The sequence below is a fragment of the Melitaea cinxia genome, chromosome 27 (assembly GCF_905220565.1).
Source record: "Melitaea cinxia chromosome 27, ilMelCinx1.1, whole genome shotgun sequence".
NCBI lineage: Eukaryota > Metazoa > Arthropoda > Insecta > Lepidoptera > Nymphalidae > Melitaea > Melitaea cinxia.
Window position 1 is genome coordinate 1,939,693 of NC_059420.1, and position 22,665 is coordinate 1,962,357.

At 37.9% G+C, this 22,665-nt stretch overlaps 1 protein-coding gene across 1 annotated transcript in view; it reads left to right on the top strand.

The window, feature by feature from the left end:
• The window catches only part of LOC123667046 (glycerol-3-phosphate acyltransferase 3), a 41,243-nt gene extending 23,069 nt beyond the window's left edge, over nucleotides 1-18,174 (top strand). Inside the window, exons 2-11 of the mRNA XM_045601049.1 lie at nucleotides 2,533-2,656; nucleotides 4,445-4,572; nucleotides 4,732-4,868; nucleotides 6,279-6,388; nucleotides 7,159-7,391; nucleotides 7,879-8,112; nucleotides 9,819-9,934; nucleotides 11,315-11,455; nucleotides 17,232-17,441; nucleotides 17,924-18,174. Of these exons, the coding sequence (XP_045457005.1) occupies nucleotides 2,533-2,656; nucleotides 4,445-4,572; nucleotides 4,732-4,868; nucleotides 6,279-6,388; nucleotides 7,159-7,391; nucleotides 7,879-8,112; nucleotides 9,819-9,934; nucleotides 11,315-11,455; nucleotides 17,232-17,441; nucleotides 17,924-18,011 (1,521 nt within the window). The 3' untranslated portion in view covers nucleotides 18,012-18,174. The remainder of the gene's footprint in view (nucleotides 1-2,532; nucleotides 2,657-4,444; nucleotides 4,573-4,731; nucleotides 4,869-6,278; nucleotides 6,389-7,158; nucleotides 7,392-7,878; nucleotides 8,113-9,818; nucleotides 9,935-11,314; nucleotides 11,456-17,231; nucleotides 17,442-17,923) is intronic.
• Nucleotides 18,175-22,665: the final 4,491 nt, after the last annotated feature.

Below are 22,665 nucleotides of genomic sequence, written 5' to 3' on the forward strand. Positions count from 1 at the left end.
AACACCAGAAGCATTGCACCGCGTTGCCGACCCTAATACCATACTTGATTATATTTTACATCAGGCTATCCTGATCTGGACCGGACCGGGTCCTTATCCAGTATGTCGTCGGGATTGTTCAGAGGTGAGCCGGACAGTCCCCATGGAGGAGAAGTCTGGTCTTTTCGCCGAGGCCAGCCTGTCGCTGGAGGGATCCTGTTGCCTGCAGATCCGGGACCCTCCAATTAAAGCGGCTGAAGGCTCCCGCAGGGGTTTTGGTCGGTAGTACACCAAGTGCTAAGCCGACATACGGTCTAGGAATGCCTACCCGGGCATCCTGGATATCACCCGTAAATGGGTTACCCTGCGATACCAAAAAAAAAGGGTCCTTATCCAGTGTGCCTTACCATACTTGATTATATTTTACATCAGGCTATCCTGATCCAGTATACCTTACCATACTTGATTATATTATAGAGCTTGCCGGATCTGGCATGCCTCATTCTATCCTGATCCGGTCCAGATACATGATCTGGTTGAGCCTGACCTTTTTTCTAGTCGGGTAGGTAGACGAAAAATTGTCAAGTAAATACGCATTAACAAAGATTACTCCAAAAGCTGTAATCAGATCTCGATGAAATTTAAATGTGACCACATGTAATTGAAGTCGGTTTTTTTCGTTTGCGAGCAAACACAATTATTTAATAACACATAATCCATCGTTTTCCTTTACTGCAGGTTTGATACACCATTTAAAACAGTTCATAAATAAAAAAAACAAGTGTGCCTTAGAACCACACGATTCAAGTAAAACTTCTTTAGCTCCATCTAACATATATCTCCTTTTTAACTTCCGTTCGCCTCACTCGATCACAGTTTTCGTAACGCTCTCGTCACGCATTCACCAGCTTACTCCTCGAGTCGAGCGTGCTTAAAGAAGTTTTACTTCGATAAAATGAATCGTTAAAATCTAAGACGCAGTTTATACCGAGTCATACACATTACACATAAAAGATTAAAGGTACATACATACATTTATAAGCCAATGTCGTGGAATAATTCCGTTATTTACCTATTAAATACGCGTTATATAAACACTAAGCGATCAGCGTTGATATACTCGCTTTATGACATTCGTACCGTGCCTCGGAAAGCACGTTAAGCCGTCGGTCCCGGTTGTTATCATGTACACCAGATAGCGATCGTTACTCATAGTGGGGAATATATCCGCCGACCCGCATTGGAACAGCGTGGTGGATTAAGCTCTGATACTTCACGTATGACATTCGTGTTAGGGTTCGTCCATTAATCGCGTGAGTATCGAAAGCGGGGCGGGGTTGCGTTTTCGGAGAAATCACGAAATATCACGAGGTGGTAAGGGGTGTAATTATTTTTCGTTGAACTTGAGATTTTTAAACCAAACGAAAAAGCTATAAACACCCTGCAACCTTAATGTCTGGACATTTTTGTCACGACCCTAATTTTTTTTTGTGTTTCCGGAAAACTATATCCTGGGGATCTTTAAGTCGCGAGTGAATAGATTACATGCTTACCTAAAGCGTGCTCCACCGTAGAGCGCATTCTCACTTGATATCATCGTGAAATAGCAGTCAAACGCAAGCCTGTATATATAAAAAAAAAACGAAATGTAATCAGATTATACCCGTATTTAAAGGTAATAATACACGTGATTTTCGAGTTACAAAATTCTCAAATCATATTAAAATAAATTTATTCAAATAGGCTTCAAAAGCACTTTTGTATCGTCGTTTTACAAAAAGTGATTATTATTTTTAATAGTGACGCTACCACCGATTCGGAATGTAGATTCCGCTGAGAAGAATCGACAAGAAACTCTGCAGTTACTCTTTTGAAAAGCAAAACAGTATTAACAGTATTTTACAGTAATCAGAGAAAAAGTTAAGTGCAAGTAAAAAAAAAAAAAAATTTAAAACAGTATAATACGAGAAAGCAAAAACAAAGTAAAACCATAATTATGTACATAAAATTAAATATTTTGATTTCAATACTAAGCGATGACGAAGCAATAAATTTTTATTAATGTTAATTAATATTATATTACGTACAGACATCCGCTACAACAACCGCTCTGGTGTAGGGGTGAGAGTAGTCGCCTAAAACACCGACGGTTTGCAGGTTCGATACCCGCTCGGTATGAATATTTTGATGATGATGATGTCTGTCCTTTTGGGTCTCCTCACCGTGCCTCGGAGAGCATGTTAAGCCGTCAGTTCCGGTTGTTTTCGGAAATACCTGATAGTGATCGTTACTCATAGTAAGAAATATTGTTGGGAGTTGGAGCAGCGTGATGAACTACGCTCCAATCCGTCTCCTTAATGGAGAGCAATGTCCAGCAGTGGGAATCGTACTATATATCACAACCACATAATACACATTAAAAATATTCAAAGATAGTTACAGACCGTATAGTACGATGGGCGGACTTATGGTTATTTAGCCATTTATTCCAGACAACCCAACTAAAGGAAGTTATATATAATATTTCTAACTATCTGTCTCTTTTATTTCCAGTATGGAAGGCAACACATTGAAGTTGCGAAGAAGCTGCAAAGGAGCGATAGTTCCGACGAGGAAGAAACTCCAACGCCTGATGATAAGCCACCATCAGCTATCATCAAAGAAAATGGTATCAATGGTAATATTGATTTTTTATACTAATACGATGGAAAGCATGTACTGTCCGCCTGATGATAGGCGTTTACCGTAACTTATAGACGCCTGCAAGAGCATCGCAAGCGCGTTGCCGACTACCTCCGATCCTCCCCAGGAGCTCTCGATCTTGCTCACTACAGGAACACAACATTTCTTGAAAGCTTTTTTTATTTGGCTGTCTTTTTCTGTATAGTCGAGGTACTTCGCCAGTTGGACTATTTTAAATTTTGAGCAGAATATATCCTGCTATGCCCTACCTCAAAAGAAAGGTCAACACATCTTTATTACACATCTTCTGCGGGTTATATTTCTTAAAATACCAATGAACCCATATTTCAAATAAAGAAAAACAGAATTAGAATAACACAAGGATTTAATTCTTGATGCGCTGTTATGCTACCCACTATATATATTCTTTGTCTATGACACCCATTCTGGTTTAGTTGTCCGAAACGTTTCATTACCGACCACGGCGTCAAGGGTTTGATCCCCATTCGCAGATCACTCACTCTCACTCACTTCAGCCTAATAAAGTCCACTGCTGGACATAGGCCTCCACAAGTTCGCGCCAAAAATGCAGTGAACTCATGTATTTTGCCCATAGTTACCACACTGGGCAGGCGGGTCGATGACCGCAGGGCTGGCTATGTCGCACCGAATTCGCTGCTGCCCATCTTCGGCCTGTGTATTTCAAACCCAGCAGTTAGATGGCTATCCCGTCATCGGTCGGCTTTTTAAGTTCCAAGGTGGTAGTGGAACTGTGTTATCCCTTAGTCGCCTCTTACGACACGCACGGGAAGAGAGGGGGTGGCTATATTCTTAATGCCGTAACCACCCAGCATTCGCAGATATTTGGATATTATTTCTGATTTTAGTGTTTGTCGTTTGTATCTCGAAGAGCTTGTAAAACCGTCCTTAGCTATTATCAGACACATGATAGCGATCGATTCTTGGTAGAGGAATTAGATGAAATGTCCCTTAACCTGCAGTTGAGCAGCGTTGTGGATTACGAACTAGTTCTTGTCCTATGTAGTAAAGTTACCCATTGCTTATCATTGATTTACAAGCCGTTTTAGTCTCTTTCAGTTTAATCTTGTTTAACTACTAGTTGACTTGACAGACGTCATGTTTTGCGAACTTTTAATAATAATAATAACTTTATTTGCAAAACACACTGTTCCTAACGTACACAATATATGCATATACATATAACATCAGAGGCAGGCATTACAATAAGTCTTAGGTCTAATACAATATGTGAGTAATAAAAAAACAAAAAAAAAATAAAAATAAAAAATAGACGATAAAAGAAGACAATAGCGCGTAGTTTTAAAATCGTCCAGCTTAAATCATCGTTACGTTTTCTGAAATTTTCATATTTTCTGCACAGCTTCATAACTTTTTATTTTGTAAAAACCGAAAGTGAAACAAAAGCTTGAAAAAAAAATTGGCGGAAAGGGTCCAGTGGTTCTCAAGTATTGTGCTTACCAAAACATTCAATCATACATTTTTTTTTTTGAAGGTGAGAAGACTAGCTGTGCCCTCGGTCTCGCCAGCGTTAATTTGAGGAAAAATAGTACTTAACTGGGGTATAGCCTTTAGCCTTCCTTGGTAAATGGACTATCCAACACAAAAATCATTTTCCAAATCGAACCAGTAGGTCTTAGATTAGTGCCTTCAAACAAACCAAAAATACTTTTCAGTTTTATAATACTATCATAGATTTGGACCTTGACTTCTAGTACTAAATCCTCGTCTCGGTCTGATCCAGGCACGAAGACCTGCGTGATAGAACGTCAGGAGATCCTGGGACCGTCTCCAGAACTTAACTACAAGAGAAGTTCCAGTCAGGAAAGAGTTCAGAATGACCATCGAACAGATCAGACTGGGAAGTTGGAGGTGAGTTTGTTGACCATCAACAATTGTTTAATTCTCTTGTTCTGTTGATGAAATGACTTTTAATCATAGCAGAGTAGTACAAGTGTTATCGTCAAGGTTACGGAAAGAGATAATAAAATTTTATGCTCCATATTAACAATAAACGTTTTGTATCTTCAGACGAACCTCGAGTTCCATCTCCACCACTGCATGGATCTGGTGAAGGCTGGCATGGAGTCTATCATCGAAGACCAGGTGACATCCGTCTTTGAAGCCGAGGAGCTCAGGAGTTGGAACTTACTGACCAGGACTAACAGGTTGGCTATCAATTTTTTTATACCAACGCTTCAGCCTGTAATATCCCACTCCTGGGTATAGGCCTCTTTCCCACTGTAGGACAAGGATCAGAGCTTAATCCACCACGCTGCTCTAATAGGGGCGCTATCAGGTGTAAAAAATAACAACCGGGACCGACAGCTCGACGTCGTCTCCGAGGCACGGTGGGGTGATCCACAAGGATTGCACAAATACCAAGATCACGGCAAACATCTGTATGGCCAATACAAATGTTTACCACGTCCGGGGGTCGAACCCGCAACCGACAGCGCAACAGCGACAAACCAGTGCCGTGACCGTTGCACCAACGAGTCGTCACTCATATTATAAATGTATGTTTTTTACTCTTTCATCAAAACTACTCGACCGATTTTAATGAAACTCAGTACAAAAAAAACTGGAGATCTAAAATAACAAATAGGCTACAATATGAAATTACGATATAATATACGTACTATTGATTCATTGTTTTATGTTTCTTGATCAACAGTAATTTTATAAACTAAGAAAAATTCATTATTCGTTATTTTGTACAATGTACATTTATTTTATAAACTAGCTGCCCGGGCAGACTTCGTTCTGTCAAAAGTTAATAGTATTTTTTTTTTTTTTTATTAAAACCTTTGGGCCTTAAGGAACATACAAAAAAAATAAATTAGCCGAATTGGTCGAGCCATTCTCGAGTTATGCGCTCAGCAACATTCATTTATATTTGTATAGATAACTTGAAGTTTAATTTATGATGAAATGAAAGGAAAATTTTAATTTAACTATATAATATAATAATAAAATAATCTTTATTAATAAATCGTTATCGTTCAGGATAAATATGACAAAAATTCACAGCAGTGGGTTCAATAAGTACAAATACTTATTGAAAGGGGGGAAAAAAAAACTAATCGAAATATGAATTAATGCTTAAAACAGTTTGTAGTAGTATTCGATTTTTATAATGTATATTTGTTTTTGTTTTTTTTAATGTTATATATACGTCCTATGTACAACTATATTTTATTGTATTGTGTAGTATGTACAATTATATTTATTGTATTGTGTAGTATATTTGTTCATAGTTTTAAGTGGAAACTTTGTTGGCTTGATTATTTTTTTTTAATGTCTCATGAACTAATTGTATTCTTTGTGCTGTTTGTTTCCCAATAAAGAGTAAAAAACAATTTTTTTTAGTAATTTTCTGTAAATGGTGATGACGTGATGATGATGTGTCACTTTTTCCTTAACTCGAATAGACTAAAATATCGATTCAGCCTGTAACATTTCACTGCTGGGCATAGGCCTCTTTCTCCATCTAGGAGAAGGATTTGAGCTTTAACCACCACGCTGCTCCACTGCGTGTTGGCGGACTATAAAAATATTAAACATTTTAATTTCAGACAATACGAATTTCTAACGTGGCGTTTAACGATAATATGGGCGATGGGGTTCGTGGTGAGGTACTTCTTTTTGCTGCCCTTGAGGGTTCTGATCTTCGTTATTGGGGTGAGTTGAAGAACTTTTTATTAACTTTTTTTTCGAGTGTTGCCAATTCCCAAAATTTGGGCAATGTTAAGTGCTCAAGTTTTGCTGAAAAAGGCTAATTTTGAAGTTAATTAACAAGTATTATTAGAATTTTCTTTATCAGCAATCGAAATGATTTTGTTTTTGGTATTTTACAATTTTATGACCTTTTTTTTCAATATTCAAGAATTAATTTGTAGTTATATTTTTATAGGACATCAGTGTATGTGTTGAAACATTAAAAAATTTGGTAGATTTTAATTTTCTTTAATAAAATCAATTTTAAATATACTTAATTAATAATTACAATATTTACAAATAATAATAATAATACTATTCAAGATGTCATTTTCAAAACTAGTTTAGACCACTTTCCTGCAATTTCCCGACAATGTTTGAAAGAAAACTCATTTGAAATTGACTATTTCATAAAGCAGGGACAAAATTTAAATCGTTTTTAACGACTCTGGTCCCAATACTTTGGAAAAGTGTCTAAAAGATTTGAGCAAAATTTTTTGTATTTCGAAATTACCAGTTTTCCAAGACCAGAGCTGACGAAAATATAATTTTCAAAGTGATCTGTGTTTACAATATTCTTAGAATTAATTTATAGAAAACAGATTTAAGATTCTTCTTAGCAGAATCATAAATCCTACAAGACACATTTATTCACGATGTATGTATAATTTGTATTTTTACGTATTTTTGTAATGTGTACTCAAATGTTTCTATGTATGTACATGGCAACACAGGTAGTCTTCATGGTAACATCAATGACGCTAATCGGACTGTTGCCAGAGTGCAAGCTACGTCGTTTCCTCGGAGCGATCGCATATAAAATATCGATAAGAACGCTAATGCGTGGAATGTCCTGTGTTACAAATTTCCACGATTTACAATATATGCCCCAAGCGAACGGCTTCTGTGTTGCCAACCACACGAGTCCGATCGACGTCGGCGTTTTGAGTATCAACACCTGTTTCTCATTGGTAGGATATATTATTTATAAAAGTTGCCAGCCTGGGGCTGATGTGCTTGTAAATGTTTTTAGTATGTAAGTTGTGCTGTTGATATGTCGGACTTGAAATGTGGGCATGTGTGTGTCTTTTATTTAAATTGAAGAATATAGTTTTTTTAAAACGATCAAAAATAAATTGATAAAGTTTGTTTTTAAACGCAAGACTGACTGACTTCCAACTACAATAAGCAATTTTTATAATAAACCCTCTTTTAACGTAAACTTGTCTTCATATCACAATATGCCCCATGTATTATACCTATCAATAATTGATTTGACAGATCTGTAACCGTAGTTTTAATTGGAAACTTTGACCAAAACAACAAATTCCACTACTGGTTACTATACGCCCCAAAAGTATTCCCATGTGACACATTTTGTACCATAAACACAATATGCCCCACGTCAAGTTCGAACGATAACGAGCCCCATGTCATGCTCCATCCTCATTACCATAGGTGTGGTGGTTGATCGTATGTACAGCGTGCGTTGGTACATTACCGGACGGGAAGTTAAAACAAAGGCTGAACAACGCGCTATCGCTAGTTTGCTTCAATTTCTTGTCTCGGTGCATATCGGCCGTGATAACGTATCACAACAGCGATCATAAGCCCCGTAGCGGGATATGTGTCGCGAATCACACGAGCCCCATCGACGTTTTGGTGTTGATGTGCGATAGCTGCTATTCGTTGGTGAGTTTGTGTGTGTAATCTTTTTATTTTGAAAGACTTAGTAGCGTGCACGGTAGCGGGTTTATTGATATCATGGTTTCTTTCGATCTACAGGAATTTTTGTCGTAAATTTTTGTTACAAAACAATATTTGGTACCACCGCATGCCATTATAATTCAAAAGAAAAATTGTAGGCTTTTATTTTCAAATACACTCTAATTACTTTTGATTCGGTGCAATAGGCATATCTTTTATTTTACTTCATTGGTCCGTGTATTATGAATTTGCATATTAAAAGTGTGATTTTATATCTGAAATACTGAGTTTATTCTGATAAAGAATTCGTAAAAAAGCTCGTTAAGCATTAATATATCGATAACATTAATGTCTGAATAAAAGTAAATAAACGACGATTCCCTTGCAGTTTACGAATGTTTTAAATTAAACCGGTTAAGTTAAACGGTAAGTTTTGTTAACACTAATGGGATAATGTGAAGTCCATTTTGTACTAAGATTATGTAGCTTTTAGAGAATGCATGTAAAGTTATATAATTTCATTTTCATACACACACATTCATGGTGCATTTGTAATATAAATCCATAATAAAAACTGGGGCACTATGTGTTTAAAGACTTTTATTTCGGGGCAGTTTATTAATAAATTGAAAGTAGATAAAACTAAAAATGCATGTTACAAACTAATTTAAAATACTAAGTTATCGAGTTATTGAAAATAACCGTAATCGTAAGTAATTTAATTTTACAACTTGTTTGTTGTATGTATGTTTGTTAAAATAGTCTTGCATATGAAAATAACATTTTTTTTAAATATACAACTAGGTCGGCGAACAAGCATACGGCTCACTTGATGGTAAGCGATTACCGTAGCTTATAGACGCCTGCAACACCAGAAGCATCGCAAGCGCGTTGCCGACCCAATCCCCAATCCCCCCAGGAGCTCTGGTCACCTTACTCACCAACAGGAACACAATACTGCTTGAAAACAGTATTACTTAACTGTGATCTTCTGTAATGTACATCCCCAGTCGCGCTGCTCCATATTTTGAGCAGGAAATTCCTGCTGTGCCCTACCCCAGTTAACATTGTCAATAAGTCGTGAAATACATTGTTAATACGGCAAATGTCCGTAGTGAAATCATTTTTTTTCGTATTATTAGCTAGCACCTGGGTTACCGAGCTTAGCTCGGTAATTTTAGTAAATCATAATAAAATATGAATAATATTTTTCGAATTTACCGACGTAATAATGAAAAATATGAACTGGCTATTTAAATAAAAAATATCGAGTGCAATTAGAAAAAAGAAAAAAAATGATCTTGTTGCATGAGAATTTGAACCATGATCTTTTCGGTCGATCACGACCGGCCGATTTCCCCTGAGCTATTACAACTTTATTGACAAGTGCGAAATTTACCTTCGTATTCCAACGATATTGTAGCCACTTTTTCATTGCCTAAAAACTGGGATAAAACGAAATTTTGTAAAAATGAATCCTAGCTAGATTTATTTATCTCCCCCGAAATCCCCTGCATACTAAATCTCATGAAAATCGTTTGAGCCGTTTCCGAGATTCAGATTATATATATATATATATATATATATATACAAGAATTGCTCGTCTAATAGTATAAGATTCTTATATTATTAGCTATTCTTATATGAAGTTTATGAGTCAGTAAGTTAAGTGATGAGGATAACGCTTTCAGATCGGCCAGAGACACAATGGTTTTCTAGGGCTCCTACAGAGGGCCCTCGCTCGGGCTTCGCCCCATATCTGGTTTGAGAGGTCCGAGGTTAAGGACAGGCACGCGGTGGCGAGGAGGTGAGAAAAACAGTTTTTATGTATAATTTATAAAACTAGTTTCGCCTGCGTAGATAACAAGACTTTATCTGTTACGTTTTCTCCTTTTAAAATATACTAGCGACCCGCCCCGACTTCGCACGGGTACAAAAACTATCAGTATTCCTCTACTATATATATTATGGTCTGGAATCACTATTTACTAAAGAAAACCGCATCAAAATCCGTTGCGTAGTTTTAAAGATCTAAGCAAACAGACAGCGGGATGCGACTTTGTTTTATACTATGTAATGATTCTATGTCACTTACTGATTATGTAGCATTTTACTTGTAACAGAATTTTTTAAATCGTTTTTTAGTTTTTGAGTTTATTACCAAAGTTATGCACTTATTCACTAGCTGATCCGGCAAAAGTTTTTCTGCCATACGGATATCACCTAGGGCAGCCTTTCCCAAAGTGATCGATACGCCCCCTTGTGGGCGCTGCAGTATTAAAGGGAAAGAGAGTAAGAGAAAAAAAATAGTGGTGTGGTGCCATCTATCGCGCGGCATACAAAAACTAGAGAAAACTGACGTATCCTACATCGCGCTATCAAAGTTATCAAAAGTGATTGAGTATATCAATACAAGATCCCGATAACAACCGTTGGGCCAGTAGCCCACCAGACACAACACCCGTCTGGTTGGAGGATCCTCCCTTTTCGATGGCGGACGTGATTCCTCACACATCACCAAACTGGTGACCCCGACGTGATCACACCCTATTCCGACGTGATCCTCACATCCCCAAAGTGGCGTTGCGTAGATGCTTTTGGGGGTGATATGTAATTTAATCTATAAGGACTCTTAGACATCGACTGAGCTCTCGACTCTCGACTACAACTTGTGAACACCAACTAATATTAATTAAAATATGGCTCAAAATAACTTTGGGAACCCCTGACCTAGGGGAATAAAATATGGCCTATGATTACCGCGCTATTTAGCTGATTCTTTTTTTTTTATTGGAAACGAGCTATCCCAAGGGTGGTACCATGATAAGAAACTAAGATCTGATGATGGCAACCCAGAGAAATCGTGTGCGACGACTAGTGCGTTTGTTAATTAATTTTCGTCAACTTAAGTTGTATTACTTGTCGATGTAATTGAAGTCGGTTTTTTTTCGTTTACGAGCAAACACAATTATTTTCCAACCACTCTTGTTTGTTTTTTGTTTTTTGTTTTTTTTTTATTTTATTAAACAATATTTTTCATACATTGCTATACTGCTGTTTGATTTAGAGGGATAGTACTGAAAACTTTACTGATCTCAATTATTATAATCTCTCCTAATATATAGTACTTAACTTAATAATAAATTATATGTTTCTCAAATATAATAAAAATAATTTATTTCCACAGATTAAAAGAACACATATCGGTAGCCGATAACCCACCGATCCTAATTTTCCCTGAGGGTACCTGCATCAACAATACGTCTGTGATGCAGTTCAAGAAGGGTAGCTTCGAAGTCGGAGGCACGATATACCCAGTTGCTATCAAGTAAGGAATAATTAAAAAATAAAAACACTCAATGACTAATTTCTGATTAATTGATAAAAATTTATATTTGAGATTATCGACCCCTCGCCAAATACATAATATATATATATATATATATATATATATATATATATATATATATATGTGTGTGTGTGTGTGTGTATGTATCTATGTATGTACTTATATGTGTATGTGGTAAAGTAAATATATTCACACGTCTATGTCACAACTTGTACACCTACACCGACACAGTACCATCTCCTCTGCCCCAAGGTTGCCTGGAAGAGATCGCTTTTCAGCAATAAGGCCGCACTTTGTACCTTATGACACTCTGATAAAATGAATCTGATATGTATTATTTCTGTTTTTGGTGTACAATAAAGTGTATTGTTATGTTACTTAGATATTATTATTAACTAATCCATTAGTATATTTCACAGTTACCTTTCTGCCCCAGGGGTCTTTGGTCAGATTCCCGCCCCTAATATTGATTTTGTGAATATCTATTTTTAAATTAAATATTACTAACCATGCCTCGGCACACTCTGACGATGAAGTCGAAGCCTTGTATGAAGATATTACAAGGGCTATACATGGCACTACTTCGACCTTCTACAGCGTTGTTATGGGAGACTTCAACGCTAAAGTGGGAGTACAAGGCCGCGACGGATCGAGCATCGGACCACACGGATTGGGGCACAGGAATCACAGGGGGCAGACGCTTGTCAACTTCCTCGAATCGGAGGGGCTCTTCTTGATGAACTCATTTTTTGAGAAGAAGCCCCAAAGGAGGTGGACATGGCAAAGCCCCGATACTGTGACGAGGAACGAGATAGATTTCATCATAGCGGATAAAAGGCATATATTCAGAGATGTCTCAGTGGTTAACAGGTTTAACACCGGCAGCGACCACCGGCTAGTACGGGGCACTCTGAATATATGTCTCCGAAAGGAGCGGACCCGCTTGATGAAATCTACTCTCCGACCTACGCTGCCCCAAATACTATGTGGCTCCGAGCAGTTTCAGTTGGAACTCCAAAACCGATTCGATTCGCTGGAAACTACTAGCGACGTGGACGAGATAACCGACAACGTGGTGAAGACGGTGTGTACACTGGGTCGCAGGCACTTTCCACCAACAAAGCCAACGAAGCAGTCCAAACTTTCTCCCGAAGCCTTGGATCTGATGCGGCAGAGGCGCGAGTTGCCGGCTGCTTCGCCAGAACAGAGGGCTCTTTCCAAGAGGGTACGGAAAATTATTCGCCGAGACCTCCGCTGCTCAAATACGAGAGAGGTTGCTACTCTGATTGAGCAGAATAGGGGGTCCAAAGTTTTCCAAAGACCATTGGGGAGAAGCCTTCTTGCGAAGCTTAAAACGGCAGATGGCAGAACCGTCTGCTCTCGCCCTCAGGTCCGAGAAGAGGTTGAGAATTTTTATGGACAGCTGTACTCGTCGAGCGCACGCAAGCCTGCGACTTGGGACACCGAAGATCCACGGGCACCATTGTTGCGCCATTATTCGGAGTGTATCCCGGACTTCGAAGAGGATGAGATTGGTGCAGCGCTCGGGCAGCTTAAAAACGGAAGGGCCCCGGGGGATGACGGAGTTACCACTGAACTCCTTAAAGCCGCAGGGCGACCTGTCCTGAAAGCCTTGGCAAGACTATTTAACGCCGTCATCCACCGAGGTACCACGCCGGAGGCGTGGTCCAGGAGTGTGGTGGTGCTGTTCTTTAAGAGAGGCGATAAGTCTCTGTTAAAGAATTACAGACCGATCTCACTTCTGAGCCACGTCTATAAGCTGTTTTCGAGGGTCGTTACGAATCGTCTCGCCAGAAGACTCGACGAATTCCAACCACCAGAGCAGGCTGGGTTTCGAAATGGCTACAGCACCGTGGACCACATCCATACTGTTCGGCAGATTATCCAAAAGACGGAAGAATATAATCAACCGCTGTGTATGGCATTTGTGGACTACGAGAAAGCCTTCGACTCCGTCGAGACCTGGGCTGTCCTGGACTCTCTGCGGAGATGTCATATCGACTGGCGATATATCGAGGTACTAAAATCTATGTACGACGCGGCGACGATGACCGTTCATGTCAATGACCAAAGAACAAGACCTATTTCCCTCAGGCGCGGGGTAAGACAGGGGGATGTAATATCACCGAAACTGTTTACCACTGCGCTGGAGGATGTTTTTAAGACCTTGGATTGGGGGGAACGGGGCATCAACGTCAACGGTGAATTCATCTCTCACCTTCGTTTCGCCGACGATATTGTCATCTTTGCGGAGACGCTGGATGAGTTAGGCCAAATGCTGGCCGGCCTAAACGAGTCCTCCCGACGTGTCGGTCTCTGTATGAACTTGGATAAGACGAAAGTTATGTTTAACAACCAAGTCATACCAATACCGGTATCGGTCGATGGTACCCTTCTCGAAGTTGTTCAGGATTATATTTACCTAGGCCATACTATCCAACTAGGCCGCAACAACTTCGAGAAGGAGGCCGATAGGAGGATTCGGTTGGGCTGGGCGGCGTTTGGCAGACTCCGTCGAGTCTTCACTTCGAAGATTCCGCAATGCTTGAAGACAAAAGTTTTCGAGCAATGCGTCCTGCCTGTGTTAACATACGGAGCCGAGACGTGGACACTGACCAAGGGACTGGTCCACAAGTTTAAAGTCGCTCAACGTGCAATGGAACGGGCTATGCTTGGGGTCTCTCTGAAAGACAGGATTAGAAATGAGACTATCCGCGGGAGAACGAAAGTAACCGACATAGCCCACAGAATTAGCAAGTTGAAGTGGCAGTGGGCTGGTCATCTGTGTCGCAGGACCGATGGCCGTTGGAGTAGACGGGTCCTAGAGTGGAGACCGCGTCTTGGCAAACGCAGTGTGGGACGTCCTCCGGCCCGTTGGACCGACGATCTACGTAAGATTGCCGGTGTAGGCTGGATGAGGATTGCGGAAGACCGGGATGTGTGGCGCGAACTTGGGGAGGCCTATGTCCAGCAGTGGGCTGCGATAGGCTGAAGTGAACCATGCCTCGCGACTTCATTCGCAATTATTTTTCGATCCCGTGAGATAAAAAGTATCCTATGTTTTACTATGGATCTCCAGCTATCTACGTACCGAGTTTCATTGCAATAAATTCTGTAGTTTTTGTCTCAAAGAGTTTGATAATATTTGATAATATTATTAGGATAAATGTTACCTATAACAAAGGCATTAAAATAACTTAGGAACAAGCGACTCTGTTAAAAAATTTGAGTGTAATCCAACCCGCATTGGAACCCGCGTGTTGAATTAAGCTCTGATCCTTTTCCTACATTGGGAACGAGGCCTATGCCCAGCTGTGGGATATTACAAGCTGAAGAGCGTAAGCGTAATTAACCCTAATTCCATAATTAATAATCGTGGTTTTCCATGTTGACGTCAAAAAATTAATATTTATTTAATGAATAAAATTCCAAATTGACTATTTAATAGATATTTAAATGAAATGATGCTAATGATTATATGACTGTATTAGTTTGATGTATCAGACATTTTGACATATAAAACTGCCATATATGTATATAATAGCCAAGTTATTATTGACTATACAAGCAACTAGCTGACTGACTTTAACTAAGGTAGGGCACAGCAGGAATTTCCTGCTCAGAATATGGAGCAGCCCGACTGGGGTACCTCGAGCTTACAGAAGATCACAGCTAAATAATACTGTTTTCAAGCAGTATTGTGTTCCTGTTGGTGAGTAAGGTGACCAGAGCTCCTGGGGATTGGGGATTGGGTCGGCAACGCGCTTGCGATGCTTCTGGTGTTGCAGGCGTCTATAAGCTACGGTAATCGCTTACCATCAGGTGAGCCGTACGCTTGTTTGCCGACCTAGTGATGCGTCTCGTAATTTTACCAGAAACACTGAATGTTAATATGTCAGGATAAAAAGACTACTAAGTTTAAACATACACACACGGTCGTCTGCTCCTAAGTTACGCGCTTAAGCTCCTAGTTAAAAAAATATACGGCGCGGGAATCGAATCTAGAATCTCGGAGCAAAAAACAAGGCACACTACTTAACTGGCTAGTCTATGTGTCAGTCGAGCCTTGCTTTGAATACAAATAAATTAAATTGGAGTGTCTGTTTGTAATATTAAAATAACCGTTTTTTACTAAATGCATATGGATGTTACACGGTACATATACCAAAGTAACATTTTTTATAAAGTTTTTCAGTCTGTCTTTATTTCGGCTAATTTCTGAAACGGCTCGAACGATTTTGACGGGACTTTCACTGGCAGATAGCTGATGTAATAAGAAGTAAATAAGCTACTTTTATTTAAGAAATTTATTTATTTTATAATTCTGCGAAGTAAACAATAACTTTTTTGTTAAATTCCACGTGGACAAAGTTGCGCGCACAGCTAGTATACAAATAAAGGTCATTAGGTTATCGGATTTTTTTTTTCTTACTTCTAATAACATGTTTTCTCTATCATTAGTGTATATGGTAAATATTAATGAAAGTACTGATAGCCCTTGCTCTCAAGTTATGCAATGATGTTACTTAGAAATGTTTGTACACTTAATTTATATACTAGCTGTGCCTGCGACTTCGTCCGCGTTTTGGGTATTTACAACGTGATTGGGCATGTACAACGTGATTCTTTAAATTGGTATAATTTTTTTATTTACGAACCTTTTGACACGAAACAAACACTGAATGACCTTATAGCGATCGTTACTCATAGTAGGGAATATATCCGCCAACCCGCATTGGAGCAGTGTGGTGGATTAAGCTCTGATCCTTCTCCTACATGGGGAAAGAGGCCTATGCCCAGTAGTGGAATATTACAGGCTGAAGCGTAAACACTAAATGTGACGCTTACCACAATATATTACTGAAAACCACATACAAACCGGATAAGCCGTTTCTGAGATCACGTGCACAAACACACAGACAAACACAAAGATTCTAACAATAATTTTTTGGGTGCTATTTGCGTTGATAAAGCTCCTGATAATATTTTTTTCATGTATTTTCCATGTACAGACAGCGAGCCGTTACATTTTTATTATATGTATCGAAGACTTGTAACTTTGATCATGAAACATAACGTTTCGATGTATACTCATTTTATTTTTCTGAGACTTGGCAAACACATCGAAATATTTTAGCGTGTATAAAATGATTGACAATGGTACAGTACATTTTGGCAATCAATAAAATTATTACCATTCAACCAAGCGAAAAACTTCATACATATAGATGTGACAACACTGTACTATCATTTCCGTACATCGCAGCAAAATTCTGTCCTTTAAGTGTTTAAAGTCTCCTATTAACTTAATTACATAATGCCCCTGAGATCATGTCAAATATCAATAAGAATTAATTAAGAGACTAAGGGATAACACAGTTCCACTACCACCTTGGAACTTAAAAAGCCGACCAATGGTGGGATAACCATCCAACTGCCGGCTTTGAAACACACAGGCCGAAGACGGGCAGCAGCGTCTTCGGTACGACAAAGCCCTGCGGCTACCAGGCTAACCCGCCTGCCCAGCGTGGTGACTATGGACAAAACACATGAGTTCACGACATTTTTGCTGCGAACTTGAGGAGGCCTATGTCCAGCAGTGGACTGCGATAGGCTGAAGTGAATCAATAAATTAAATCTACCCTACTTTTTGCTATTATCACAAAATGCCCCACAGATTCTAATTATCACAAAATGCCCCATAATAGATTCTAAAAGTGCCCCATCCCCACAGATACGACCCGCGCTTTGGTGATGCATTCTGGAACAGCTCTCGCTATGGAATGCTCCACTATCTTCTGAACATGATGACATCGTGGGCGATAGTCTGCGACGTGTGGTATTTACCCGCCATGCACAGGGAGCCGGGAGAAAATGCGGTCGATTTTGCTAATAGGGTCAAATCGGTGATAGCTAGGCGTGGAGGGCTGGTGGATTTGATGTGGTGAGTACTTATCAGATTTTGTGGGTTGTTATAAATTTGTGGAAGCTCTCGAAATAAGTGAATCGATTTTGATGTGGTTTTCTTTACATGAAAGAGAGTTTCGTTGCGGTGGTTCTTAGCTAAATTGGGTAAAAATCGATTAAGCAGTTCAATGGAGTTAAAATTCTTTTACAAAAAAATATCAGCTGTATAAAATGATGGAATGCATTTTTTATGCTTTTTTATTCTTAGTATTTAAAAAATACTTAAAATCATTACAATTTGCCCTTAAATTATTTGCAATTCTAAGACTGTACACAAATGAGCTATACTTAACTAATGGAGCTTAAGCTCCAATACTTCTCCTACATGGATAAAGAGGCGTACGCCCAGCAGTGGGATGTTTCAGGCTTAATATAATATTAATAAGTCAATTTCTCACACTACTCCACTAGTACAGTTCCCATTACATATAATTAATAAAGTCAAAATACTTTTTCCAGGGACGGCCAACTGAAACGCATGAAGGCTAAGAAGGAGTGGAGAGAGTTACAGCAAGAGGAGTTCAGTAAGAGATTGAAAGGGGAGTAAACGGAGTGTGAGAGTTATCAAGTGTCAAGTTCTGAACAATATGTCTTGTACCGATGTAGGGAGTTGGAAGAGTTAGAGGGAGTTGAAAGTTTCATTGGCCTGTTTGTAAGTTGGTTTTTTTTTTAATATGAAAACGATCCGAATATAATATCTTATAACGACTTTCGATTCGATTTTATTTGTTATCATAATTTTTTTGTTATTATAAAGAAATTACATATTTTTTTTGTAATTGAGGCAATATTTTGTCAATTTCGTATTTAGATGTAAAACGTAAATATGTCCTCGATTACAAAGAAATATGTTTTAAATCAAATTTATATGCAAGTGGATACAAGCGAAGCATTTAATTAAACCGCACACATTACACAGTGGCGTAGCGAGGGGGGGTAGTAGGGGGGGGCATCCCAGACGCTACTCACCGCAGAGGCGCTAAATGATCCACAAAACAAAAAATCGCTGGACATATGTGGTTTTCGAGTGTTAGGGGCTAAGCTCGCTACGTCACTGTCATTATATACCATTTATAAGACGTACAGAACATCAGTCAAACAGAAGGAGTACTAGCAGTAGTTAGACACGAGATGGATTTACAACCGAACTTAAACTGGCTTGTTTCCCCTTTTTTATATGAAAACTTTTCATTGTAACGCAAGACCTTTATTGCTAATAATTAGAGAAGGAGAATCTTAGAAGCTTGTTTCTAGAAAGATCTTGAATACTGAAGAGTTACTATAGACTGCAATAGAATAGATTTTATACTTTCACATACAGTTAGGAAAGACGCCATGATGGGTGTCAGCTATGTGTCTTTTATATCATCTAATGAAGATAGGCTATACTTAGTTGAAATGAAAATTACCCCCCCCCCACCCTTTACCCCTCCTAAAATAAACTGTTATATATATTTTTTTTAACATTATAATGGTGTCTATAATTATGTTACATCGAATTAGAGGTAGCCGCGGGATGCTATAAGTAGTAGTTATGTCATGTTGTTATATAGCCTATTACCCGTCTCGATAAATAAGTTTTCTACCGTAAAAAGTATTAGTATCGTAGAAATTTGAGCAGTCGATCCCGATGTAAGGGCTAACGAACAAACTTAGGTTTTATAATATTTGTCAAATCTGACAATTTTCTGTCAGAAATATTTTAAATGTGGTCTAGTTTTTTTTAAATCTTTTTTAAAATAGTTTTATTTATATAGTAATAAATATTTGTGTAAAATTTGTATTTATTATATTTTAATTTATTAAGTTGGGATACATCACAATATTAAATGAAATATATTTTGACACAACGGGGATTGAGCCTGTGTCATTAGGGTGTCATATCTGTGTATAGCAATTTTATTTGATTACAAAATATTTTTTTTAATTAAGTAAATAGATATAATATTTTTTATTTATTTATATAAAGTCTAAAAATATTTTAATTGGTTTTCCTTATTTATAAAAAACTCTTAAATCATACTAGCATATCGTAACTACAAAAAAAGAAGGATATTTTTATTGGCAGCTCATTATTTTCATATAAAAAATTATTTTAGGTATCATACAGGCTTAACTTAGCGAAACGATATCGTTTGTATAGCTTTAGTCACCTAAAGGAAAGGATTAAATAAAGACTGCTCGCAAGTGTGACTACAGCTTTATAAAATCATTATGTAGTTTATGTAATTATAATTATGTAATTAATAATATGTAATCAATTGGTCTACATAATGTTTCTAATATATATTACATAAGTAAAGTTTAGACTGTATTTATGTCGCGACGAAATCCGACGAAAGTACTTTCGTCGTTAAAAAAGAATATTTACAGATTTTCGACTGCCCTTTATCTTTATAATGAAAGTCAAATCTGTAAAAATAAAAAATAAAATCACTTTATTTTTTCTATACTAGCGTCTATCCCTGGACACACCTTGTATTCGTCCAAAAATTATATCTATTATTGTCTTTAAAATTAATCGTTAACCAAGAATTAACGTGTTTGTTAAATGTTAAAATTTCTTTTAGTTTTAGAATGAGTTAAAAAAAATTGAGAAATATAATTTCAAATTTCTTTATGTTAATATATTGTCATAAAAATAATAAAACACACAAAACAGTATCGTACTGTCAGTATCAAATAAACATTACATATTTATAAAATATGTAATAGAAAATATAGCATTTAATGCGTTTATGTAATTTATTAATCATAATTATGTAATTGTAAAGTTGCAATGATTGTGGAATTTTTGCAATTGTTAAGAAAATGTAATGATCGTTATAACGGTGATAATTGTTGTGATTTACGAGTGTTTGTGCGTTTTATGGATTATTTGTAATTATTTATTGTGAAATTAATTTATAATACAAATTATATGCATTTTCTTTTTTTATATGAAATAAAATTTGTTTTCAATCAATCACACGACTGAATGGATTTTGATGGAGTTTTAGATTAAGATGTAGATAGTCATATCTTTTATGATTTTAAAGAAGCTTCTTGTTTTTTTTTTATATAATTTTAGGTTATTGTAATAATTGTACATTTTGTAAACAAATAAAGGTTTCGAACAAAAGATCTATTTATTATTTTTGACTATTGAGCTTCCCACTTCCCCTTTTTTAGTACTACGGTAGTAAAGAAACACGGACTTCACGATGGTACAATGTTACCGTTGCTTATGGAAGCCTGCAACACCAAGATCCTATCCCAATATCTACACGCCTCACCCCCTGGGCTCTGGGCTCTGGTCACCTTACCACAGGAACACAACACTACTTGACAACTGTATTATTTAGCTGTGATCTTCTGTCTCATTTTTTCATGATCACATATTAGTTTTGTATGTAAGCAGCCGACTATTAGCTTATATTAGCAACCCGACTGGGGAAGTACCGCAATCTTGCACAAAATTACAGCTAAATCTACATAAATAAGAATCAGCAGTTAACTGTGTTGCCAAGCGTTCAAAAAAACTCGTGAACGGCTGGACCAATTTTAGCCTGTTTTTTGTTTTTTTTTTAAAGTTTTTTAACACTACCCACCTCACTACTTCACTGTAGGTTTTGCGGATCGATGGCCTTAGTTCGTCTATTGCAGACGATTTAGACAGTGTCAGACAGACACTGTCGCCTAGGTCACTCTTCAGGAAAACGCAGAGTTGCCTAAGCTCTGCGCCACCCTCTCGACCTCACTAGCTAGGCCCACAGGAACGACGAGTTGATAAGTGTGGAGCCAGTTCGGCTGCAGGAGTCTTTCGCATTTTGAGCTATGCCACCATGGATACCCCATTCCGGGTTTCAAATGAAGTTTTCCTTCTTCATGACCCTGATGATTTTGGGCCAGGTATCCCTCGGTCGCCTTTTACGACCCCCGCGGGAAGAAAGGAGGTGGTGCTATTCTACTCGGCCCACCACACGGCACGGATTTTGCGGATATATTCCATATTATGAATAACGATCGCTATCAGATATTTATAATAACAACCAGGACCGACGGTTTTACGTGTTCTCCGAGGCACATTGGGGAGACCCACAAGATATCAACAACCCGAAGAGAAATATTTGTATAAGTACATTCGATTCTCGAGCGAGTATCGAATCTGTGACCCCTACTTGAAAAAAAATCGATTTTCAGTTTTTAACTTTACATAATTATCAGTTATTAATAAAACAAATTAAATATACACAGCGCTTTATTTATTAACAATAAACATATTGTTTCATAAATGAAAAAAGTAATTTAATAACTCACAAATGATCATCACAAATTGACTTACAATTACCAAATGCATAAACTCAAGTTAAATCGTTTCGTGAGAAACTGGCCTCTGTGACTCCTCACTCACTCCATGTATTCCAGAATCATACAACACAATGTACGACGTGCAGGTGTGAACGTCTGTGTCAAAAAAGGTGTGTTTGTGTGTATTTAAGTTGTGTGCGTGTTTATTTCCAAATTTAAATTTTTTGTTTTGATTATATTTTAACAATCGAAGTTTGATTATTTTCTCTGTTTGATGATAATTTAACGTTTTCCGGCCTTTTTGGTTAAATGATAAATTATATTTTATTGTATAACTAGCGACCCGCCCCGACTTCGCACAGTTGCAAAAACTATCAGTGTTCTTCTAGTATATTATGCATATAAATCTTCCTCTGGAATCACTCTATTTACTAAAGATAACCACATCAAAATCCGTTGCGTAGTTTTAAAGATCTAAGCATACAGGCCGCGAGAAGCGACTTTGTTTTATACTATGTAATGATGAAAGACCCTAATAGCAAAGAAATCGGCGCGAAAAACTTATATTAAGTTCGGCTACTTTAAAAATCAAATATTTTCGTCGACTATCTCCTCGATTTTGACGAAGGTAGTCCAGTGCCGTAGCGAGGGCAGGAGGGCAAGGGGGGATCATCATGCCCCGGACGTTAGTCACAAAGTGGCGCCAAATGGACCGCAAAACAAAAAATTACTGGTCATATTACATGGTTTTCGAATGGGAAAGCGCTAAAAAGGTATTGTGCCCCGGGCGCGAGTTAAACTCGCTACGTCACTGAGGTAGTCAGATATTGAATGCTGATACAAGATAATGTGAAGAAGTGGGATTGTCGTACAATTGGTACCTCTTATCGTGCATTTAAACATTTAATACC